Source organism: Archocentrus centrarchus, chromosome 13 (assembly GCF_007364275.1).
Source record: "Archocentrus centrarchus isolate MPI-CPG fArcCen1 chromosome 13, fArcCen1, whole genome shotgun sequence".
NCBI classification, from domain to species: Eukaryota; Metazoa; Chordata; class Actinopteri; order Cichliformes; family Cichlidae; genus Archocentrus; species Archocentrus centrarchus.
In genome coordinates this window covers 35534739-35561310 of record NC_044358.1, presented here as the reverse complement: position 1 = coordinate 35561310, position 26572 = coordinate 35534739, and the positions used below count along the sequence as shown (strand labels likewise).

The 26572-nt window shown below is 42.4% G+C and overlaps 1 protein-coding gene across 3 annotated transcripts in view; it reads left to right on the top strand.

Annotated features, from left to right (window-relative positions):
• The first annotated feature begins 2640 nt into the window (after window positions 1-2640).
• Window positions 2641-26572, top strand: part of ets1 (v-ets avian erythroblastosis virus E26 oncogene homolog 1) — a 35841-nt gene continuing 11909 nt past the window's right edge. The window contains exons 1-3 of one of the 3 annotated variants that reach the window (XM_030744893.1): window positions 2641-2754; window positions 4235-4336; window positions 8276-8423. In XM_030744893.1, coding sequence (XP_030600753.1) covers window positions 2653-2754; window positions 4235-4336; window positions 8276-8423 — 352 coding nt within the window. In that variant the 5' untranslated portion in view covers window positions 2641-2652. Of the gene's footprint in view, window positions 2755-4234; window positions 4337-8275; window positions 8424-16184; window positions 16550-26572 lie in introns of those variants that run through there. The other 2 variants (XM_030744894.1, XM_030744896.1) reach the window with 2 other exon arrangements.

The window sequence follows — 26572 nt, the reverse complement described above, 5'->3', positions numbered from 1 at the left end:
TGTTCTTCTCATAAAGGGCTCCTTCTTTGTAGTCGACATACAGCAACAACATCTGCAGGGCAGTTTCTATGGGGGGAACAGATTCGGGCAGGCTATCAAAGAGAGGCGATCTCCTGTGAGAAGTGGTGGGTGGAGGACTTCCATAGTCTCTCTCTCTCTCTCGCTTTCTTTTTTTGTTCTTCTTTCTTGCTCTTTCTATCTTGTGCTTCCAAAAAATCTGTAGCAATCAGGATGATGCTAATAAAAGATCATTAATATCACCTGTCAGTGCTATCTTTGGAAGATCCAAAATGAGAAAATGAGAGAAAAGGATTCACAGTCTGGAGCTGCTCAACAAGATGTGGGTTACCAATGGTGGACTCACGGCTGTACGGTTTGAGCAGTCGGCTGACAGAAATTCATCAAGAAAGCAAAAAGGATGATGAATGTGTTCATATATTATACATAAAAAAACAAAACAATCTCTGTTACGTTTGAGGAAAGAGCCATATCAATTATTAGTATAATTATTAGTATATTTTATAAGTAGCATTTCCTCCTGTCAGGGTTGAATTCAGCTGTCTATGTTGGGATTGTGACTACTGAATAAATGCCATGTACATCAATGTGAGCTGTAGATAACGTTGCCATGAAAACCTCGTTAAGGGGTTAAGCGATATAGCGAAGATTTGAAATTTCCAGGGCTGTCAACAATAAAAAAATCGAAACACAGTGTTGATCTTCAGTTCAAAATAAAGCAACATAAGATAAATTCAGAGCTGATGCAGATGCAAGACTGGCTTATACTAAGAGAGTGATTGTGAAGGTCATAAAATCCCGCAGGTCGTTTGACTGATGTTTTTTACTGACCGTGATGGCAAGGCGTCCACTATCTGTTTAATGTAAAACATGAGCACAGCCAGCAGACAGGCTGAGGCTCTGAGCGGAAAAAGATGGCACCATAATGGGGAGGTGAAAGGCAAGGGGCAAAGCGATGATAGTAGCTTCATGCAGAGCAGAAGTGTATCTAGGGCCTCGCCTTTGAACTGGTGAGCCGGCTAATTGAAACAGTATTGCCGGGGCATCGGCTGAAGATCTGGATCTCATTCCCCCCCACTTTTATTCAATTTGGTTTCATCACAGGGGCGCGTCTCGTGCTTTTTCTCTCCACATGGCAATAAGTCATACCCTCGCCTTTTGCCCTCGACGTGTTGCCCATCTGTGTCCCCTGGGGGCCCAGAGTGCTGAGGCCCAGAGAACGCCAAGGGATTCAGATGAGGTCTTGAGAAAGTGCAGGCTGCCTGCCACCGAGCCCCTTATGGTACTTCTTCACGCCTCTCACCTTGGACTTGACCCCCTCCCCTCCTTACCGTCCCCACAGCTCTTCACTCATTCACACACACACACACACACACACACACACACACCCACACACACACACACACACACACACACACACACACACACACACCTCTGTACTCCCCAGACTTAAGATTTACTGGTAAGAGCAGTGGTTGTCAGGAGGTTTGGACATGCACTTTCTAATTCAAACAAATGCGGCACCGGGGTCACGGTATTATCATGGAGCCACAAGGTGTTTCAGATGCCTCGCAAGTGTTGAGTGTTGAGCTGATAGAGAGAGAAGAGGGGAGAAGGAGAGACAGAGGGAGGGGAGAAAGAGATGGTGCTTCATGCTGTTAGGGAGCAATGCTGTGGAAAGCTTGCGAGCTTACAGTGTGGAAATAAGTAAACAAATGCAGCAATGAATAAGCAAATAGACAGATAAGACTCCATATTCTCACTTAGTTATCACCATCCTCCATCAGAGCAGGTGGATGTAGATTTTGCCTTGTAGTGGGGGAACTTCTCATTTCGCAGAAGAGTGCTCGGTGTTCCTACCATAGCTATAATCAGTGTCCCACATGCATCGGCTGCTGCTTGCGGTTAAAGGGTGGAGGGTGATATGATGGTCAGTGATGTACAGTAAATAAATATGCAGACACAGATGCTTCTCAGGTGCATTCTGGTAAAACAAATTGATTTGACAGCCACAGTTTCTTTGAAGGGTAATTTCAAGCTAGTTTGAGGCCAGATTTCAGAAGTCTGACATGCAGCACAGCGCCGGGTTATACCAGTAATACCAGATTATGAGAATATGACTAAAATTGCTGCTTGACAGGCACGCTCAGACATATGAGATTGTTGTTTTAGAGAGAGAGAAAGAAAAAAACTTGATTTGTCAGAGATAATTTGGTCAGAGGACATCATCACAGGAAAGTCAACAACTGCCTGCATAGTCACAACCTTTTGTTTTTTTTTTTGCCCCTTTTCTGCTGCTCTCCCCTGTGGGATTCTAGATCTGACAGAGGAAAAGGAGCAAAGTAAATAAATAAATAAACACATTAAAATCTAATTTAGCTTGGAAAACGTAGCATTCTGTTTATTGAAAGAGCATCTAGATATTGAAGTCTAAAAGCTTTAGAAACACAAGTTTATTGGGAATAGAAGAAAAGCTACACAGCAGCACAGGCTCTCTCCAAGTTTACACCTACTGTGGCTGCATGTGACCACATGTGAAGTCCAAAGACTACATGCGGAGGAAAAATAGGATTTAGAGAGGATCACCGTAGGACTGAGGGAGGGACTAAAAGTGTGCATATCATTTCTTCCTCCATGGGATTCGCTGCGAGCAGGTACAGCATCTCTGCAGTCCACCGCTCAGCTGTCACACTCAGCTGTCCAGCGCTTTACAGGAAACTTTTAACACCGCAGTCGGTAAGTACAACGTTTTCCTCTTCTTCTTCTTACAGGTCAGTGGTAGACTTAGAAGATGCTACTATTATCCGTGCTAGCCGCTCCTTTGATCCACAAGGGTAAAGTGTTAGCTTTAAAGTTTCAGTTTTTTCCCGTCAGGAATTCTCCTAAAAGCGTGACGCGTGTTTTTTTTTTTTTTCCCTAAATGCAGAGCGCTGGGTCACCTTTACTAATTTCTGCATTAAAAAAAAAAAAAGTCTGAATAATAAGTTGTCTGCACATCTTTTTCTTTCTCTTGGAAATTAACTTTCAGTTTTCGAGTTTAACAGGGCTGTTAATTACCTTCAATTAATGGGCTTTAAACTGCCTTCTAATAGAGCCCCGAAATATAGCTTTGTATAGAACTAGCATCTATTTATATAGTCAAATGCATAATTATGACGGTATGGATGTTTTACTCTTCTATCATTGATTGATTTATTTTTTGTTTGTTTTTCACCAAATCAGACATTTGAGAGGCTAAGAGTAATGCACGCATTTGAACGACAGGAGTAATTTGAGATTTATTCACTCTGTGCTACTCTTTTCTTTTTTCCTTACTGGAACAAAAGCATCTAAATCTTTTTGAGGTGCTGAACATCTGCAAGCATTGAGCAGTGGCACATCTACCAGTCTTTGAGCAGCTGCCACAAAGTAGAAATGCCAAATTGCTTAACATATGAATGTGAAGAAGATGAGACCTGTATGCAACATGCTACTGCCCATATCACCACCCACCTCTAATGCAATCCTTCAGTTCACTTCTCTGTCTCTTTTGTTGATGCTGCTTTGAGTAAACAATGTTAAGTGATAAGCAAAGCGTAGGGAGGGAAGGGGAGGAGGAGGAAGGAGAAGAGGAGGAAGAAGCGAGGCAGATGAAAGGAGGAAGCAGTTTGGGATAGTGGGGAGGGAGAAAGACAGTGGAAGAAGTGGTGGAAATGTTAGATTTACTCTGTGGATGGATTTACTCCAGCTGAAAGTAATTTATTTACAGTACCAGTCAAAAGTGTCCAAACTTTTGACTGGTACTGTATTTATATATAAATGCCAATATTAAAAGAACCCCTCCTGCAAGTCTTAAACCATAAACCAAGGCAATGTCATACACTGATTGATTGAATTTGAACATGTAAATATAACGTAAAATAACAACAAAATATAATGAAAGCAGAAAACAAAGGAAAAAAAAAACATGACGTGATGACAGGATGTTGTTTTAACCTTTTTTACCTGTTTTACACCTTTTTCTGAGCTGAGAAGCTGATCTCACAGGTTATTGAAGCCCAGATCAAATTTCTACCCCCCCCTTTTCTTTTTGACCCCCCTCCCCTCTCCCTGCTTTTCCTCTCTCACACACCTATGAATACATACACATATACCATGCACTTGCATGCACAAAGTGTAAACAGTGTGTGACAGATAGTTGCGTCTCTCTGCCTGCACTGTTTGCATGTCCCTTCAGCAGGCCCTGCTTCTCCCGTCCACAGTGTCCGTGATGAGTTACTACATGGATCCAGTTTCTTCCTACCCAGCCCTTCACCCCTGTGACCGTCTGGGCGCACTGGTAAGACCTCCCTCATAAATTATCTCGGTGTTAAGGCTGACTTAGCTACCTACCACACAGCCAGCCACGAGTGTGAGTGAATGAGCATTTGTGTGTGTGTGTGTGTGTGTGTGTGTGTGAGAACTGCTCAGTGCAGGAATGTGTGCAGCAGCATTAGAGTGGTGTTCTTGTCAGTGTATTAAGAACTCTGGATTCCATCACCTTACGGGAGGATTCTCTTATTTCTTTCTCAGTTTAGTCCACCAGGATTACAGTAATAGTGCCTGCATCTGTACATGCTGTTCCTCATGATTTCATCAAAAGTTGGGAAACAGAGCTGTTGAACAAGACAATTCTCTGCATGGCTGTGAAATTGCCCTTTCGAGCTCCTCTGTGTTGCACAACCACCCTCACCATGTACTTCTCTTTAGCAAGTACTATTGTAAATAATGAGACCTAAGCCTCTAGCCTTGCCACTAACCAATCAAACTGGAGTCAGGCATTCCCTACAGACCAACACTTTTCTCAGCTGAGCCACCTGCACTGTGCTTTGCAGCCGTGTGTTTGCAAGAACCCTTAACACTTTCCAAATGATAGAGCGGAATACAAAGTCAGAGACAGTTCCTGTGAACATTGGGATTCCTGTCAGGTGAGCATTTGAAGGGTGAAGGCCAGTGTGCTGCAAAATAAATGCCTCCATTTGTATGCAGAGCACCAGCACATTAGGATAATAGACTGAGGTTACATGCAAATGGCAACCCCACCCCATCCTAATACAAAACACAGAATGATGCCTCTCCCTGTGTCCTAATTGGCTCAGGTGGTGGGGCCTGGCTTTGAAATTGAGACTACTGTATACAAGGGCAGCTTGGTCAAAAGGTGAACCCATGTCACCTCGGTAGCTTTATTCTCTTGAATTTGCATAAATTATCAGCAAAAAGCAGAAGGTCTGATTTTTTTTTCTCTTTAAGACAATATCTAAGTTCTATGTACTGCACAAAAACAGCATGTAGAGAATAGTTGCAAATAAATAAATAAATAAAATAAATCAGAACTTCTAGCAGCTTGTTGAAAATGGACCAAATGCAAATGTAATTAATTTCATTTATAATCAGTTATAGTGTAAACCTTACCTATTGTAATATAATGAAAGTATGGAAACCATTTTTAGCAGAGCCCTCGTCAATACATATCAGTCATTCTAATAATAAACACAATGAAAGAACCCCAGACATGAAGTAATGCACTGAACAGCAGCAGGTTGCACGGGCTGTGCCCAGAATCACTCATTACCTCCACAGCACACGAAGGGCACTCACCAGTTTACTCAAAATTGAGTTGCAAATTAAAATTTTGGACATTTCTGCACTACTTCTTGTGTCCTTTATGGATGTATAGCACATAAATTTCACATTAAAAAAAAATAGAGAAGTGTGGATACATGTCTATTTCTATCTCAGACACAGCTGAGGACTTTTTTTGACAGATATTTGCATTTTGTCATAACAGAGAAGCACATGTGCCACAAATTATAGCCTATTAACAGCGCCTCATTTGTATTAAATGTACTGGGGGTTTGCACTGCTGTCCACATTTCTGGGGGGTTTTTTTGTTGTTTTTTTTTCAGGGAACACAAAAGTATATTGAATTACATCTACCTGGTTTGCTAGCAATAGGCTACAGCTTTCCTCTTAAAACCATTAGGTTGTAATTCAGTGAAATCTGTGACTATGTATGTGCACATAATGTATGCTTGATTGTGACACAGTGAAGAGAAAAAAATCAGTTGTTAATGTTGAATCAAACCTGGCTTCTCATAACAATGGGATTTTCTCTTGTTTTAACATCTGCAGTGTGAGATTTCTTCACCCATTTTGCAAAATATGTTGCAGTATTCTAAACTTATGCCTTTCTGCACATGCAAAAGCATAACTGGATCACTGGAGTGAGACCACAATGTTAATGACCAGTGAAACACAAACAAATGCATCAAAATGCATCATCCAGCCTTTTGCACATGCAGTCCTGTGTGTGCAAAAGGCTATATAACAATGATGATATCATATAAACCAAAGAGTGTGCAGCTCTGCAACATCGGAAAGTGTGTCATGCGCTCACTGATTGCTAGGTGTAATGCTTTAAAAAAAAAACAAATGCAAAGGCAATTTTATTTATGTAGCACATTACACATAAACACAATGTGCTTAACACAGAAATTAAAAAAAAAAAAAAATTAAAACCTAAAAAAAAAAAAAAAAAGCCACAGGAAAAGAGGCAAGCTGGAAAAGGATGCTAAATTAAAGCATGGGCATCAGATTTTAATGATCTATACTAGAGCTCAAGTGTGACATGATGGGATGATAGTACCCCCCCCCCCCCCCCCCCCCCAACACACACACCCCTTCTAAACTAAGTTTGGGATAAATACTTTACCCCAGCCCTTAAAAGAATTCTCTTTGCTCAGTTTTGGGTGAATAAATTTTAACATTGATAGACAGATTTATGCTGCAAATATAACTGTGAAATTCTAGGTCGGCCCTATAAAAACAAATACTATACAGGCAGGCTCCTCCAAATATAGGCTGATCCTGGCCTTTAAAGTTGTTCTACACGAGTTCAGTATTTTGGTGTTGATGGTATCTCCATTGTTATCTATTACAGTCTATCTGTCGAGTACATAAATCCTCCATGTGGCTCCCTCCTTGCCTATCTAACTTTCCCTCCTTTGCTGACTGACTTGATAGAAGAAGACAACACCCCCCCACCCACCCCAGACAAACCTCTCAAGAACCTTGTAAACTGGCCTCCCTGATTCTTTGGCCATGTTAGTCATCCATGAAGCTGGATGGCTACTGATAAATGCTGCTGTGCTTAAACAGGAGCTGCTTATCAGATTGGCAGTCACTCTGTCTGCCAGGCTGTCACTTACGCATATGACATTAAACACTGCAAATGCCAGCATTGCTCTTAGTCTCTTTCCTTGTGCTACAAAGTAAATCATCTTCTATTGAATGACATTGTCTGAGAGACTTTTCTGAACATAACTTCTGAAGGTAAATTGGATTGAATGCTGAGAATATATTTCTCCAGCACCACAACACCAAAACCTGAACATTGATGCAAGCTCATTTCAGACTGTATTAAAAGAAGCGCAGGTGGCTATAACTAGCTGTGCTTGTGAGAAAAATGCCAGTTTCAAACAACTCTATCTACTGGTGTTTTTGTCTGTGGTCAAACGATGATTTTGATTTGCTAAAAATGGCTATCTTCTTCCCCACGCTCTCATTTCCACAAAGAATTTCATATCTCTTTAGCTCTGCTGCCAAGTGCTGACTTTAGACTTCCCCCCTTAGTGCAGCCGCTTACGTGAATGTTTCTGTGATAAGCAGGATAAAACAACACAGCAAAGATAAACTGAATGACTCAAATTTAGCTGCAGGGGTTATCTGTACGTGAATACAATGAAAAAAATTGTTTTCAAAATACAAGGTTACACTGTAGGACAAAGCCACTGGACAGCTTACTACATTGATAAGCTCACAAATGAATGTTTTTTCATCGGTGAACAGATAAAACTTTGGCTATACATATTTGTCCCATGAAAACGCACACTAAACAATAGGTTTTTCTTCTTGCTCTTCAGGGGTTCAAGTGATTCAGGGGGATTTTAAAGCCTGATTTCCTGCCATATGTTTTATTCTCACACTCAGACAATACTGTCAGAGTTTTTATTTGGAGCAATTTCCATATGCGTTCTCATCAACTATGCTATTCAAGCTGGATCCTTATTATAACCAAAAGCAAACTAAGGAGACTGCATTACAGCCTTCCCGAGTAAATAAAATCATACAGTAAATCAACTGTTTATGTGCAGTTCAGCTGGATGCTATTGTATGTATGCTATTTAGTGCTGTTTGGTTCATTTTTGGCTAAACCATCCTGTGTGCATTTTGTCTTCAGAGGCAGAGTGGAGGTGTGGCAGTGGGACCACAGACCCAGCACCCAGGTGTGGTTCACCCTCATCAGCAGTATTACCCATCACAGCCCCTTTACCCTCACGATATACCGCTGCAGGAGGTTCCGGATGGACGTGAAATGTGTCCTACAGGTAAGAAATTGTCAGTCTGAGAACTGACCAGGACCCATAATTTAACAATAATTGAAATGTAATAATATTTTGATTAACCTTTTACAATTAAAATGTTTTACTGTTCCTAATAGATCCTTAGTTGCTTGATGGAAACATTTTCAGGGTTAGTATGACACTATAAGGCATCGAACTGTAATCTGCAAGAAGATAGAAAAAAAAAGTGCCTTATTTTTAATTCTTATTGTACATGATTTAGCACTACAACAAAAAAGAGAAGCCAAAAGACTCTGTATTACATGAAATGCTAAACGGATTCATGTCTGTGATCACGACACACACCAAATCTTGCTCATTTAGTTGCTATAACACACACAATAAAGCCATTTTGACACATGCACTGCAGCCATGAACTTTTCTAAATGTTACCTGACCGTTTTCAGTCGGTTCAGCCCTTAAACAGTCTTTGACCTGTCAGCTCCCTGGCGCACGTTCTTTTGCGCAGAATAACGCAGGTAATTGTCTGGAAAATTCACAGAAAGTGAGTGGGCATCATGTGCTTTGCCTCCTGCGTGCTCTACCCAGGGAGGCATCGATGCCTAAACAAGCCAGAGCATTTACAGATATGAGTAATGTGAAAAAGTCACAGTCAAAAGGAAGGTTGGGACAAAGTACCAACCTGATTGCTCCGTTCATGTGGGACAGTGGCTTACTTTATCTTTTTATCTTCCCTAACCCCCATACTAACCTTAAACCAAGTCTTAAAAAGTAAAATGTAATGAATTACACTGTGGACATGCTTTGCTCCTAATAATAGAGACGAATCCCCAAAGTAGAGCAGATTTATGTCCCCACAACATCAGTACTACACACATTTAAGTATACATACACACATGCGCGCGTGCAGAGCCTCAACTTGGCCTGTTGTTCTGCATCTACTGCACGGGGGATGTTGGTGATGCTGACCCTGAGGGCAATGCCTTTACCAGATACCCTCACACACCCCCTCTTTTTCTTTGTCTGTCTTCCTCCCACTCTGTTTCTGGGGGCAAATGCTCTCCATTTTTCTTCTAACAGTCCTCTCTTTCTAGTTTTTCTTTCATTGTTTTTCAAATTAGTTTTATTTTAAACTGGAACATTCCTTCCAGTGCATTTGCCTGTGTTTGACTCTGGCCTCTCATAGTCCTCCAAAGTGATTGATGCTGCTGGACTGGGACACACGCCACGGGAGTAGGATAGGGGTGCTGGGGGGCACAGGCTTTCTTCCGTCACCTCCCTGAGCTGGATGCAGGGGGCAAGACAGGGGGCCAAAGGGCGGCCATCTTTTTCCCAAGCCTCTGGTTTGGTCTCTGGAGAGGTGGAGGGGGGGCTAAGTGTGTATGTGTGTGTGTGTGTGTGCGTGTGTGTGTGTGTGTGTGTGTGTGTGTGCGTGCGTGTGCTTGCATACGCCAGTATGAGAGGGAGTCAGGATTTGATGGGAATTGCTGATGTTTGTTGCCAGAGACACACTCTTTTGGAGCACTCACTTCATTCCTCCCAGCGCTAAACCGTTGACATAAACATTGCTAAGTGGAAAAAAATGACCGAGTGCTGACCTTTATTTTTTTTTTTCTTTCTTTCTTTTCTCGTGCTCGTCTCCTAAATCCACGGAGACCGCAGGTCTCAGAGCATTTGAGCCACCTGGAGATGTGGTTAGAGTCATTTAGCTCTTAAAAGTAGTGTCATATAGATGCGCTTTGGTTTCTGAGCTACCACCGTACGCTGTTATGAGTTGCCGTTAACCTCAAAAGCTGCTTAATAACCTCTGACACAGTCTCCACACCCTGAGCCGTTGCCTTGACTCATTTCTCTCAAACTGAAAAAAAAAGAAGCTCCTCTTAAAATTTCACATTTGCAATTTCAGAATATCCACACCGTTTGTATGTACTCAGAAATACAAGTTTATACAACTTTCAGTTTCTCGTGCTGTGTGAGTTCTTTGGCACTTTGGAGATTTCTCATATTTGAATGCATATTAGTTCTTTTTTCAAACCACTGAGGTTGTGCCAGTTTTAAATTACTACACTTTTTTAATTGTTTTTTTGTTTTTTTTTTCCCTTCTGTGAGGCCCCTCTTTATGTATATTCATGAACCTAAATATGTGTCCAAATACTTTAAGAGCACAATAAATGCAATTCCTAACATGTCACGTCTGAGACAAAACTGTCTTGGATATTTGGGATGAAATATTTTTGTGCCTGATTTTATACCCGTTAGTCACTTCTTCCCCATTGTGAATGTGTTACTGTGAGAAAGAAAGAGCACAGAGCAGATGTGAGGCAGGGATTTTGGATGTTACATGCTTGGCCCAGAGCCTAATGTCACACACACTGCTTCCTGACAACAGCCATGCCATGGCGATGTTTACACTAACCCAGCTCTACGCTATACTCTCCAACGCTTCTAGCAAAGGATCTGCCGTAAACGCCCATTGAGAAAATTCACTATACGTGTGCGTGAAACATAAAACAGAGTGTGGATTTCTGCACAATCTCACCATAATCCAGGCACAGATATCACATGCAGGCAAACACACTCCACCAACATCCTGCAGTGATACACACTCGCATATTCATTCATTAAATTCACACCCTGCACTCTTGTGTGTATTGTATTACAGCATCCTTCCATTCAGTGAGGCAGGCACACACACACACACACGCGCGCGTGCACATTCACTCCCAGGCTCTCTTGAGTTCACTGTACATTTAAACATGCACTCCCATTTAGTACATGCAGACACAGCTGTGATCTGGCACTCAGAGACCATTGGCCTGTGTTTTATTTGATGCGATTTGACAGCTGGACAGTTGGAAGAGGAGGGGAATGGGGTGGAAAGCAAGAGAGAGTGGGTGGAATATAGTTTTAGGAGAGAATATGGATAGGGAAAAGGATAAGTCACAGAAGTGGGACTGCATTGGTGGGAGGAGAAGAGATGAGTGGAGGAGGATCTAAGACGTGGGGCCTTGAGTGTGTGTGGGGGGGTGGGGGTTCGCCTCTGATGAGGGGCACGTCCTCACGGGCGAAGGCCCATTTTTTATTTTCTAAAAGTAAACAGGCAGCCTGCGGGGGTCTGGGGGGTTATGGGAAAGGAGGAAACAGTGATACTAATCAGGCCGGCGCACACTTCCCCCTCTAACAATAAAACAAAACAAGAGTGGAAACACGGAAAAGCTGCAGACAACTGTGAGGGAATGGGCTACACAACTGTGTATATTTGAACTTCAGGGCACGGTGATAGTGCTGCAGCAAGAGGTGTAAGTCAATAATAATAGTGAAGGGTTCGTCTGCTTCTGCTACACCATACATTTGAAGGTTTTATTTTTAGATGCCTGAACTATCTGAATGAGTTTCCACATTAGGCTTCAGAGAAGTGGTTTACAGCAGAGTCACTCCAGAATTTCTCTCCCATAATTCAAAGTTCTGCTTTGGTGAACTGAAATCTTGAAATCGTTGTTGCTGCTTTTCCTTTTTTTTTTTTTTTGGCGCTGCTTTTCCTTTGATCAGCCATTTCCTTGAATGCTTTTGTAAATATTCCTTGACATTTTCAGAAATGCCTTTTCTTCCCCCCTCACTCACAGCTTTTGGCATTGTACTCTGATTGAAAAATGATCCATTTCTTTCCTTCTAGCTTTTAATTGTATTTATTTATTTTTTGGGGGGAAATGTTCTGCGTTTAAAAGTCAGCCATATTTAAACTTCCCTTTCCCAGAGTTTTACGGGCCGTATTTCGAGGAAGTGTTCGTGCGGTAAGTTCCTCTTGATAGTGCAGTGACTAATTACAAACCACTTCAGTTGGAGAACATGCAGTTCTGAAAGACATGCAATCACTGACGGGTGATGATGCAACAGATGCCAGCTCACCAGGAAAGGTGGTGCTTTAATGAATCCTGTGACAGACCTCCCATTGTTTTAACGTTTATGTTGTAAGCTTAGCGATATTCATGGCCTTTAACAACAATGAGTGCAGTTTACCAGTAGTGGTAAAAGTTAATTCCTCTGACTGTGTCCCACAATTTGCGTTTGCTGTTGGATCAAGTCCATTTTGTACTCGTTAATGGTCAGTTGCTTGCTTTAGTGTTTCAATATAAACAGGATTCATGTAATAATTAACAACAACAAAAAAAAGGATCCAACAGCTGCATGTTTCTTAACTGAGTGGACCATTCCTTTGGGTGTTGCTATTTCCTATAATACACAACCTTCATTTATCATATGAAAAATATATCAACACTGTTGTATGGTCCCTTTAGTTGTGAGGACTAGCAGACTGTGAGACTGTGCTAATAACAGAAAGGAGGGAGGGAGAGAGGAAAGCAAGACAAGTAAAGGGAGGTCTGGGAGGCAAAGAGACTCGGAGGGGGGTGGGGATAATTGAATTATCTGCACAATGGAGTGATGGGGGGCACGTGGTGCCGCTAATGGAGGAAGAGATGTCCTTTTTAGCGGAGCTAATTGTTCAGAAAAGAGCTGAGCCTTTGTTCAGGGAGGCCCTGCTACTTTCCCAGTGCACTTACATCCATGCAATTTAGTGGAGCGCACACACACACACACACACACACACACACACACACACACACACACACACACACACACACACACACACACACAAAAACACACACACACACATACACACACGGTCTCAGAAGGGATTTTGGAATGTGAGGCATAAGAAAGAGATGTACATGAGCACAGTAGACATCTCTGAGCAGACACAGGGACACAGCACTCCTGTCCCAACTAACCCTCTGATCTCAGCAGGAGTGCATCCAGCCTGTGGCACCTTCAGACAGCATCCACCACAGATAGAGCTGGGACTGAGCTGTTAGACAGAAGCCACAAGGACCCCACTGTTTTACTGTTTGACTGTCTGCTCTGTGTGTGTGTGTGTGTGTGTGTGTGTGTGTGTGTGTGTGTGTGTGTGTGTGTGTGTGTGAGCGCCTGTGCGTGTGCGCGTCCCATCTGTGTGTGCTTGAGTGCCTGTAAATAAGTGACTGATTGATTACATGCTAAATGGTGTCTATTCACACAGCATATAATACCCCTCAGATCATAGGCATTCTCTGGGACTTTTTGATTTTATCTCGGTCATCTTTTAAGACTTAGCGTCTGTAAACGTGAAAGAATGTATAATGTTGAACTCAAAAGCCTCAGAGTATCCCAACTACTGCAAGGGCGCCGTCATCAAAGACAAATATCACTTGACAGCTGTATGGATTGCTCTAAATCAAATAACCTTTCAGTTAACTCTGTGAAAAGTAGCAGGTGCAACGGTTACATCTAAGGATTATAGACAGGCAGAAAGCACAGATGTGCCAGTAAGAGACTGACAGCAAGCGGCAACGAGGAGAGAGAAAGCTGCGTTTGCTGGGGGATGCTATACAGCAACACAAATGAGTGAAGGCAGCTAACTGTCAAAACCATGGAAACAGCATTTGCCAGGTGAAGAAAGGAGACACTGAAACCAAAACTTGTTTGATCTAGGACATGTGTCCTCGGGGGTACTGTACATACACAAGATGGTTGTTTTGTGTCTCTCTCCAAGAAGAAAATTACACTATTGTTTTAGCAGCTGTTTGTGAAACCCATATTGCGCAAAATCATGATACAAGGAGTTTCTACTCCTGATTATGAGAAATTGATTGTTTAGCATTTAACCTTTTTTTTATGCATAATATGTTCCTCATGTCAGAGTGCTGTTTGCCTTAAGGGTCATTGTACACCAGACTATCTGAGGGAATGGTCACTGCTCTGAGGAACAGTTGAGAAACATAGGGACATAAAAATAACAGAAATATATTCAGATGCGAGAATTTAAAGAACCGATGTTTCTTTAAATTTTACCATCTGAAAGTTTTAAGATTTTAGTTTAATAATATGGTTTTTTTTTATCATTATTATTTTGGTACTGTATGACCATTTCAGTGTGAATAGACCACTTAAATCAATCAAACACATAAACACAATATGTAAACAAGTAAAGATGGATGGAAACTAAATAAAAATTATCCAGACATTAGTCAGCAACACCGTTAAACTCTAAATGGCTGCCCTTAGGCACAAAAGAACCCAGGCTGTCCTTTTAAGACCAGATGAGAGGGAGTTCATTAACAGAAAACAAAGAGGTTCAGTCAGAGCGTTTGAGAGACCGACGTGCTGACTGGAGAGCTACTGTTTCTTCTTCCATTCTTCTCCTCCAACACCCCCACCACCACCACCACCACCCAGTGAGGCAGCGCTTCTCACCGCAGAACCCACCAGCACTCCTCCCAGATGAGGCTCCTATCAGGGCAGTGAAACCTGATCCAGGGCTGCTAATGGAGTCGGTGAAGTACCACCAGTTTAAAAATCCATGTGTGATCAATATCCCTGGCTCCCCAGCCTCCTCCCAGATCGTTCCATTTAGACGTACAAGTGTACAGGACATGCAGATGTATCGTATGGATGCGCATCATAGGTTGTGCCATTGATTCATTCTAACTAGGTTTCTTATGATGGGGATGGGTATTGGCTACATATGGAAAAAGGACTTGTGCTTTAAAGAAAACTGTTTACACTTCAGTTTCTTGCAAAATCTGGTGTAAAATTAATAGCATTACAATCTGTTATTACTGCTTCTGTTGCCATGGGAGGTGTTCTTTGATGACAGTGTCTTATGAAGAGTGGAGTACTACTGTGGCAAAAAGCCCAGTCTTTCTTTTGTCTTTATTCTTTTTCAGTAGCAGAACAAATTCATGATTCAATTTCCAGGAAGGCATGGTCATTTTTCCTGATTATTGGCAGATTAAAAAAAAAAAAGAAAAAAGAAAAGCAAGCACAAAGACACAAAAAGAAAAGGCAGTTTGTGTTTTCCCAACTAGAATGTCATTAATGGTCTTGGTGACCCAGTTTGTTTTAAATATCCATGCAACTAAACAATGCACTACTTATGCAAGTTATTTTTATCGGTAGATTTATTTTGAATGAAGGTTAATACTGCAACTCTTTGTAAAGATGAACGCTGTTATGACTATGCTGCAGCAGTGTAAGGAACGTAGACATGGCTGGCTTTTATTGATCTCTGCAACCTGAACAGGAAATACTCTGAGGTGTTTATGAGGGTGAGTTACAAGTTATGAGGATGCCTAGAATATAGGAAAAAGACAGTCTAGGTTATTTTAGCTCTTAGTAACTTTTTTTTAGATACAGCTGATTTTTTTTTTTTTTTTGGGGGGGGGGGGGGGGGGGATTCAAAAACTATTTTTCACACGGCTATTTAATATCATGATATTGTTTGGGCTCAGAGTCAATATTATCAGTGTCAGAATATGCTGTTTTTCCCAGTAGACTGATTTTTTTTTTTTTAACTACACTGAATAATTCGTAATGTTTTGGCACGATAGATTACGTGATAAATCAGTGTTTACACATTGTTTCCGAGGCTGCTCATCATCAAATATGCAGTGTTTCTCATCCCAGTAAAGAGCAAAGTAAGAAAGTAAGAAGTGCGTCCGATGACGTAGGGGTCTTGGTACCTGTAGGTTCTCACAGGGGTGAAACAGCTATCGCGTGAGCTGGTGTGTGTGGGTGTGTATGTGTGTGTGTGTGTGTGTGTGTGTGTCTAGTTTGGGGGGGGGGGCATTGTAATTGAATTGTGAATCAACTAGCAAGTCAGGTCCAGACACCGCCCCCTTCGTCTGTCGGCGCTCTCTGGCTCTTTGCAATGCAACGCCCATATCCACAGATAGAGAGGAGGGAGTAAGTGAGTGTGTGAGTGAGTGAGTGAGTAAGAAAGAACGAAGAAAAGAGGGAGTGTGTGTGTACCGGAGAGGGAGATACATAAGTTAGGAGTAAAAGAATCTGAATCTGGTGTTTTTTTTCTTTTCTTTCTTTTTTCTTTTCTTTTCTTTTTTTTTTTTAGTGTGAGGGGAAAATAAATAAATAAAAAAATCGAGACCTGATCGGGACGTCAGAGGAGGAGAAGATCTTCTCTTTTATATTGCGCTTTTGGAAGCTGTTAGAATTAAAGAGGGAGGCGGCGTTTTTAATTTACGCTGATCTGATGATCATGACGGCAGCTGTCGATATGAAACCGACGTTAACAATCATAAAGGCTGAAAAAATGGACGGTGAGTAATATAACTCTTCTGAGCGCTTTGACAGCTAACACGAGACTTACTGTACATTTACGCCTCAACGTTTCCTTGTAACGCGAGCGGCTGTCGCCGGATTACGCTCACGGTAACCACGCTAGTAAATTCTCGAGAAGTAAATAAGCTGAGAGGGACATGACGTCCTGAACGCTTTTCTTTGATGAAGGCGCTGCTGTGTTGCTCAATATTGGAATACACGCAAGACTTGAGAGAGATGAAATCACGCCTGAGGGTCTAAAGTCTTGCAGTAGGCTTGATTGTATGCATGTATGTGTGTTTCTTGGTACTAGGAATCCGGCTCTGACAGGTGTGTCTTTGTTTCAAACGTGATGATGTGCCTGAAGGAAGGTACTGATGTGAAAAAAAAAAAGTTATTACACTTGAGTTTTTACATTTGTGAACATCCATCACAAAGTATGCTGTCTTGCTCAGCACTGGAAAATATTTAGTACATGCAAACAGCACTGTGAGTTTTACTGTTTACATTTTCTTTCATGTAGCTGTCACTTTCAGACCGGCTGTATGTTTAATGACAGTTCTCTGATTATTTCAAGTATGAAAAGCTATCCAAGTTTTTCCATATTTCCGTTTTGTATAAATGGTAACCCTGTCTCTTTAATCCTGCTTTGATTTCATTGGAGATTTGTCACCTAACACTGACCCATATATTCCATGCCATTCTGGGGAAATCCAAGGCATTTTGCCCAGCCGGCATGGGAGACAGGCAGTGGTTCCTAATAACCCCCCTCCCCTCCCCTCCCCTCCCCTCCCCTCCCTGCCAACCCCTCTGCCTCCCTTTCTCCTTTCTTCTCTGCCTCCCCCCCCTCCTCCTTAGTGGCTGAAACTGACTTTCCAGAGGGAAGGAGAGGCAGGCTGAGGTGATGAATCTGCAGTGCTGAGGCTTGCCTCTCTTAACTCCATTGCCCAGAACCTTTGGCTTGCTCCAGGGGTAGTCCAGGGCACAGGCAGGGAAGGCCGCAACTGTAAGCTGTTTTTGTGTTGGAGTTTAAACCTTTGTGTGGTTTCACTTCTCCTTTTTAGTGACATATGGTGGCATGTTTAGAGGATTTGCATTCAGCAGCTTTTTACATTAACCAATCCCCCTGTGCTTTTGCAGTTCAGGTGCAGAGAACCTATTAGTAGAGTAGCAAGCAGCACTGATGCATCATGGAAATGTGATACTAATTGCTAGTGCTGACCCACTAAGGGGCTGTGACTCACCACATTAACCACCTTCTCCCTGCTGTCAATACCTGCAGAGCATAAATTCAGACATGCACATCACACAAACTCCCAAATTGTGCTGACAGCTGCAGTATTGTTGCCAAAGCTTAGCACAATCTTGCAAAAGCATTTCGCAACTCTCGCTCCTACTTACGCTAAGTTGGGTGCACTCAGGTCAAGCTGAGCCTGCCAAAGAGCAGTTCACAACTTCACACAAACACATCTTTTCTTCACCTCCCTCTTACACACATGCACACAAACGCACACTGTTTACTTCTTGGTGTTACCATGCTTACAAGATAGATGTATAACCAATGCCCAAGGCCGTTCCTCTGCCTAATAAGAAGTAAAGTTGCAAGCATGCCCAAGCTGCACTTGCTTTGCTTACACCCTTCTAAAAGAAATAAGTGCTCCATTCATGTCAGTTTGCTGGACTAGCAAGAGCTGTGCTGTTACTGTGAGAAGGCGTTCCACAGCAAGTGGTCATAGCTGCTCAGCTTTTCCCAGGCAGGGCCGGGGCATTGTTGAGAACAACACTTGCAGTCACACACTGTACATGCATGAACCCTTCTAAAAGGCTTAAGTGGTTTTCAGCCCACCTTACTCTTTCGTTTTCTTTTGTGATGCAAGTGGCAGCAGAGGTAAACTCTTTAAAAGCCAACCACGCACTGCCAGAGTCAGAGGTACACCCAAACAACATTTCTGCTTCACTGTTACAGGAGTCAGTTTAAGGTACCCCCTCACTTACTTTATTTGAACCCATACCGTGGGATTATTATTAGTGAAAGCACTAAGCAGCCATAAGAAAACTTTACTGAGACAAATGTTTAAGATAAGGGAGAGCTCTACATTACAGGGAGTATCACAGTGTGTTTAAGCAACATTTATGACAGATTTAATATTCAACAGAGTTAATTATTTACAATACAATTTTTAGACTTGAGTGAACTGTCTCTCCCCTCTCTCTTTTTACTTTCTGTCTCTGGCATGCCTGAAGGTTGAAGTTCAGTGAAACACAGGAATGTTTGTGAATATGCTCTGCTGGTTGGTATGCATAGAGTCATAGAAAGCACTTCGGGAAGGTTCACTTTTATCTGATCAAAATGCTGCACTTTGTTGTAACTGGCAGTTCTGACACTTATTCCGGGAGACCTTATATGGCATCCAATTCCAAACTTGAAACAGACAGCATTCACACAAGCACATACAGGCCATGCCACACGAATGACTCCTAGATGGACTTCACCTACTTTCTCTTTCATGGTACCTCCCATGTTGATACAGTGCTGAGGAGTAGTGGCTTGAGTCAGGAAAGGGGGAGTTACATAAGCTTCAGGTTTTTGCTTTAGTGCATTTGTGACAGCGCTGCTTGAGTAGCACAGTGTAATATATGCCAGTGTTTGAGCGTGCGTGGCTGGCTAGCAGCTGTGCAAATACTGTTTGGGTGATCCATGCTTCTCTTGATGTGGTCTGTCAATGAATTGGGCCAAACAGAGCACACAGGTTAGTTTTTCTTCTGATGTCTGGTGTGTCAAGCTGAAGCGTGGTTTGTGAGATCAAAACTTGGGTCCAGTGATCAGTGCCTCACCTACATGACATTAGGTAGTGTTTAAACAGGCCTTAACTGTCCCTAGAGGGCAACAGATACCAGCTTGCTCTCCCTGTGACAGTTAGGCTTTGAATTTTCACAATGACTCTGTGTTTCTTTCCCACATTGCACAGTGGTGCCACTTTGTTTCATTAAATGGGTTATTCCTGCATCCAGTCAGCAATTCATTCATCGGTTCCTTCATCTGTTGCGTTGCCCATGGAAACATAAAACCATTATTGTGCGTGGGTCTTTCTTGATGTTTCCCTTGTGACTACACACCTTAATATTTGCTTATAAAGCTTAGTCATAAAACAAGGCGTGCTAGCGCCAGATACAGCAGTGTGCTAAATAATAAGCATATGGTGAGTAAGGGGTTGAGGAGCTAGCAAGGTGTGGCCAGTGTGACTGCAGTAAATGGTTATAAAATATAGAAATCACAATAGCAAGAGTGTGTTTCTTGGCAAGGGGTCTTCCGCAGCTTCTCGTTTTAGACACATTACACAAAAAGCCAACAACCAAAGCAAAGGAGAAAAAAAATAAAAAGCATCAACAAGCATTTTTTTGTAACTCTTTTCAATCATTCACCCACCCACTGACTCAATTCCTCCACTAGTGTTCCTCCCCCTCCTTTCCCTTTCTTCCTCTGTTTCCATGCCTTTCTGTTGGCCACATGAGTTTCTCTCATGCCCTTGATGTGGTATATACTGTAGTGAGTTCCTGGAGAATGCACTTTGTCCCATCCCCAGTCATTCCTAGCTTGTAATCCCTGAGTCATGGGACGAGACGCCTGCTGCACCACATGCCACTGGCTGTCCGCCGGTGTTGATTAGCTAACCGCTTACAGCTATCACAAGCCTCTGCCTCTCATTACTAGTCTGACGGGGAACCCTAACTAGCTTGACACTGTCCTAAAAGGGCTCCACAACTGCCCACGCATCTCAGCATTGTCCTGAGTGGCTTTTTACAGAGTTTCTGTTTTATGGTTCCACATTTAGTAGCTGTGTTTCCTATAATAAAATGGGAACTGGGCTGGTTTAGAAACACGCCTGCTTTGAGAATCAGTCCTCTGTCTTAAAAGGTAGTCAGTTTGTTTCACTGCAGATGTTCAGCTGTCCACAATGAGGGCATGTCACTTATTTTGTTCAGCGTCTGTTCCAGATTTTCTTCCCTTATTTTCTGTTTTGTCTCTGCTTGCTGCACAACACCTGTTTTCGGAGTCAGCATGCATCGCATGCTGTTTTTGTAATCAGGTGAACAAATGGGGCGCAGCCACCAAGTGTATGCGTACAAGACCCACAGCATCAGATGTATATGGATCGACCGGCCTGCCAAAGCAACAGATGATAGAGAGGGGTGTGTTTGTTTGGTGTTTGAGTGCGACTCTGCGGTGCTTGTGATGAGCTTGCATCACAGACACTGTCAAATCGAAGGCACATTTCCTGAGTGTATGTCTCTTGGCTTTTTTCTACGTTAAAATAACTTTGACAGTTACAGAAAATGTTCTTGTTGACCATTGTTAACTTGGCCTCATATAGCTATGTTTTTGAGACACTCTGTTGCTCTGCAATGTGTATTTGTTTTACGCATGGTTGCAAGGTAACTGTGACCACATTTTGAGTCACTAGCAGGAATTTTACAAGATATGGTCATTGCTTTCATCATGACCAGTCACATTGTCAAATGAAGCAGCACGATATCCCCTGAAGTCCAGTCATCCTTTGATTGAATGAGTCACACCCTGTCTGTGCATGCCTGCGTTTATGTGTGTTTAGGAGAGAGAACTAAAGAGTGGGAGATAAGACATTTTAGAGCACAAGTTTACACAACTGCTCAACTGAGACGTTAGTCTCATGTTTTTAGAAATCACTTCCATCTCTTATTGCAAAACCCTGAGTTGTAACTTTCCAGTTATCAAATCTTTTGAACAGTACAGTCAGCCAAACCTGAGAGGTTTCACAGCGTCAAGAAAAACGCGCATATTTTCAAAAAGATAACAGGAGAGAGATGTGGCCAGATGTTTGATGTTTTCTACTCCTATTAGCCGTGGAGCCAACACTGAGCCTAAAATAGTAGAACGATTCATCATCTTGAGCCGAAACCATATTGCCACTGAGACCGCAAGTCATTTTTGGTCACATTAGAGGAAAACAAGAAAGCTGTGAGAAGCACATTAGTGATTGTAAAACAGAGGTGGAATGTGAGGCATGCAACATGAAAACACGGCGGTCTAGGGAGAATTTATTTATCAAGTATCCATCTGCCGTCCATCGTTTGCCTTCAAACAAGCAACAGTCTCATATATGTACGGTGTCTAATTGGACCCAGTCATTACAAGATTTACAAGCATACATGTTGCACCAAAGTATGGTTGTGTTGCAAACAGTTCCATCCAAGTGTGCATCCTCATGCTGTCCCACACGATTCACACTTGTATCAGGAACCTGATTGTGGAATGTATCAGTTTGGACTAAAAATGGAGCAGGCACCATGTTTTGTGGAAAAAATGCAACACAAAAAGTAAACTGTTTGTCAGATATGTCGTGTGTTTGGTTTAACGCCTAAACAGTTCCTCCAGAGCATCCCATGTCTGTTTATAACCGCAGCGGAGCCTGGACATGGCTAGGCTAGCACCACCTGCGCTCTCTAGTGTAGCGCTTCCCTGTCAATTCCCTATTTTCTTGCCACTATCCATGTACTGATGTATAAAACAAAACTGTCTGATCTTTTTTGGAATAAGTAAGTAAAAATTGGCCTTTTCACACTGTTAAAGATCACAGAGCAACACAGCTTTTAGGCAGTTAGAGTTGCAAAAAGGAACCAAATCCTGCTGAAAGCGACAGCTCTTTGTTTTTTTTTGTTTTTTTTTTTTTTGTATTTCGTAGGGGGACAGAATTTCCAACAAGCTTCATCATTTCATTTCAAAATGAATGTCATATCAAGCGCCGAAGCATAAACAGAAGAGTTAATGCACTTTCACATCATGGGCTAATATGATTTCAGAGAAGAAGGGAGTGGAAGACAGAAAGGCAGCTATTGGGTATTAGTCTGACTTATTGTCTGCTTCAGTAGCCAGTGTGTCTGTGGTGGTGATGATCCTCAGCAACTCTACTTTCATGGCCAAAGACAGATGTCAGCTGTTCTAGGCTTGTCCCGTACAGCAGCCTTACACCACCACAGGCTTGTGTTTCAGGAGGGCAGCCAGAAGGCAGTGGTGAAGATCTAAGAATAAAACTAGTTATTCAGCACTGCTGCCTGTGATGGTGGGATTGTACTGGTTTGTGCGTGGGATCGCTTCAGCTTGACATTGTCCTGCTTCGGAGCGTGCTTAGGTCTGCTGTCGGTCTGGTCTGCTTCATCACCTTGTCTGCACTTCAATTCCTGATTCTTGGCATTGAGATGGAAATTTAAACAGTGTGGCCGACTGAACAAGCAGCCCTCTTAAAACCAGACAGCCACCCCGTCCTCCTCCTTTTGCTTCACTGCAGCCTTCGGTCACCACTTTATCACCCTGTGGCGCTGAATGGGTTCCCTTCATACTGGTCGAGTTTATGACCCTGCATTTGCAGACTGGGGGTCTAGATATGGCTCTCCATCAAAGGCGCTTTCAGATACCGCCGTCACCTCTGGTCAACAGTGGGCTGGTCTGCCTTAAAGAACCAATTATAAGCTCTTAGCTGTTAACCAGGAGCTCCTGTCTTTTTCCTTGCAGTTTGCTGTGAGCCTGCGGATATTTACACGTGTGCACGTAGGGATATTCAGGAATGGTATAAGGCCTTAGTGGTTGCTATGAAATGTTTAACCCTCACCTGAACCCTCAATTCACCTCACCTCCCACAGGAAGTGGCAACTCAGCCACAGGAAATGGACTTATGCACATCTTTTATAAAGAGGCGTATAGAGTGGGGCGCCCAATCTTTGACTGTGATATAAATAAATTACTATTTGACCCCAACTAGTAGATCCTTACATTGACAAAGGTTTTCAAAAACCCAGCTTTGAAGTATCTTTTCAGATGCTGTTCTTATTTTTACCACAGTCGGATCTCTTTTCCTGACACCATCACACACCCACTCATAAACTCTATAGGCCTATTTATAGTTCAATCGCATGATAGAAGGCATATTGTCCCTTATTTGTTGGGTCTGGTTGCCTGCTCTGCTTGTATCATTGCATCATTTGGAGCAGAGGCAGCAGTCCAGGCTTTATGAATGAACTGACTCTCCGCCAGAGGCTGGAAGATGGCACTGATCCCACTGTGATGTCATGCCATAGACAAGGAGAAGAGAGGGAGCTTTATGAAACCTCCCATTCATTGGTCTGCCTCCTTCTCACTTTTTTCCCCCCCCTGCCCACTCCCTTCAGCTCAGTCACCCATCACCCACCCAAGATGCTCCCTTGCTATCTTCCCCAACCCTGTCCTGCCCTGCCCATCCGTGCCTATTCCAGCCCAATAGACTTTGGCCCTGACTGCAAAAATCCCAATTTCACACCCACGCTCTGGCGCACAGGCAAAAATGACTGCTAATTTAGTTTGTATGTGTGTATGTGTGTTTATGTGAGTCATTTTAACAGCCTGAGGTGCAAAAAGTACTTCTGTCTGAGGCTGGGTTGGGGATTGCTCACAAGGGCAGAACAGTAAAGGTGCAACAGCCTCGGTGAGAATCCCTGGGGGGAAATATTGTCGTCACACTCAGCAGCTTGTTCATCACTCATATCATAGCATAATGAGAAAGGCTAATCAATACCTTTTACTGTAATCCACACTAAACATCTCAGTTCATGAGTGATTCTTAGAATAGCTGGAATTAAGATGGTTTTTACCTCATTAGGAAAAATTGGTTTTGTTTTGTACTTTTTGTTGCAGAAACTATTTTTTTTTCAGACTTGTTAGTGAAATGTAAATGCCATAATGTTGCCTGTGATTTACAACCATCCCCACATTTCTTGAGCTAAGTGGATGGGACTCATTTTGCGGACAGACCCACACAGTCTAATGTGGAAAGTGATGACTAGTGGATGCTCTAACTCTCAGTACATACTGACCATTCTGTATCTAATGGGGCTCACAGGCATTGAAATTGTATCAGGACTTCATCATTTACTAGAGATTGTCTAGATCCAAGCTCGCCTCTCTCGCTAATGGATGCACATTGTACATTAGCTCTGCCGCAGATAACTTTCATATGGATCATTCACCATGGAGACTGCTCTATTATCACTTCACTTTTGCATTTAGTGTTCTCCTTTCAGCCTCGCCGAACCCTCTGCCTCATGTTTTTAAGAGTTCAGCTCAAATCAAAGAAAATACAACAAAGCAATACATAAAGCACACTTTCTGACTGTCACCTGACAGGTCGTACTTCGGCTTTGCTTTGAATTGTGCTTGAGTTTGTGATTTGAATTAGAGCCCGCGCACAATTTTGAAGAAATATTAACACATCTTAATAATAATATATTGGCATAATAATAAGAATAGTAAGAATAATATGCTATCTGTGGCAAGCGATTCAAAATAAAAACAAAAGAAACTGCAGTTCACATCTACGTTTGCTTTGTAGTCTGGGTCCACATTTTTCTCTCTATCGCACCTAATGTTAGTTCTCATGCACTGTAGTGTTAAGTGTCTCTGATGGAAGATTTAGTGCTAAAGTGGGGTTCAAGTCTGTGTAGGCAAGTAAAAGCTGTGGACGGGTTGATAAAAGCGATGGGGAGGGAGGGGTGTAAACGGTTCGAAAGTGCAGACAAACTCCGCTTGAGCCAGCTTAAATAAACTGCCACATTTTGCCTTTGCTTTCACATCAAAGCACAGACTGTCTGAGCCCCAGTCCCATCTCAGTTTGCAGCCACATGCAACATGTACGTTTCTGCATCACCAACACTACTTAAAAGCAAAATTAGCTCAGTAGTAACCTAGACAACCTTGCAGTCTTTGTTTTTTTGTTTTGTTTGATTTTTTTAAAATTGTGAAACCGGGTTTATTTTGATGTGTGAGCCATGTCTGACAGGAGTTTAAATGATGTTTTGTGCGAGACTGCGAAACAGTGCTTGTTCTCAACTCTTCGACCTTTTACCTTCACTTCTGACTAGAATAGCTGCATTTTTTTTTTTTTTGTTCATAATATATTATTACACTCCGAATTGAATCACATGAAGAAGCAAAGAGCTCCTCTGTCTTCTTTCTCCAGTCTGCTGCCAAAAAAGGGGGAAAAAAAGACCTAAAGACCCAAAAAAAAAAAAAAAAAAAAAGAAACTGGGAAACCTAATTTTACAAACAGCCAGACAGACACTGGTTACATGGGCAAGGGGGGGGGGGGCAGCTGCTGTGCATTCCAGACAAGGTCGCAACGTCAGCAAGTGGTGAAAACAAGCATGAACTGTATGTTGCTCTAGTATACTGCTGGCAGATAAACCCACCAGCCGGTGGAGATGCCAGAACATCTGGGTTTGACACATGGCGGTGCTCAGAGGAGAGTGACACAACTATTCCTCAACGTATTTACCCTGAAGACAAGCCTTTTGTGATCTGTGACTAATGATTTTAAATTGCATGTAATGGACAAAGAAAAATGAGCTAAAGAAATAGACATGCCAGAGAAGACCAGACCTGATTGAGCCCTTGATTTTTTTCTTTTTTTTTTTGTGTGTATGCATTTTAAACCTACTCGAGGCCCAAGATGACCTGTTGTCACTTTTAAGTTTTGTCGTATGCGCTACACCCCCCTAGAGTTGATCAGGCAAGATAATGACATTATGTCTTACCGCATGCTAACAGATAATGACATATCATTGTGCACTGTGCAAATGAGTGTGGACAGCTTGGAGATTCAACGATAAAGCATGCCTTAACTGAAACTCTAGGTTCTTTTTTGTGGCTGTTTACAAGTTTTATTTGTTGAGTCTAAGTTGTTTTGTTTTTTTTTAAACTATTTTATTCTTGTGTTGGAGGCCTGGGGGGTCTTTCTCCTTCTGTCCTCATCATCTCCTCTGTTTTGCCCCTTATCCCATACTTCTGCAGCCTAGTCAATCTAATTAGATGAGTGCAAGTCATCAGGCACTGTTTAAAGCCATCAAAGGGAGCTCTGTGTCCCATTGGTTGCCCACTGGCTGTGAGCTGAGAACAGTAACCCTAGTGTGTAACTGAAACCCTCGAGACAGGCCACCCCCAACTTTCCAAGTCACCCGCT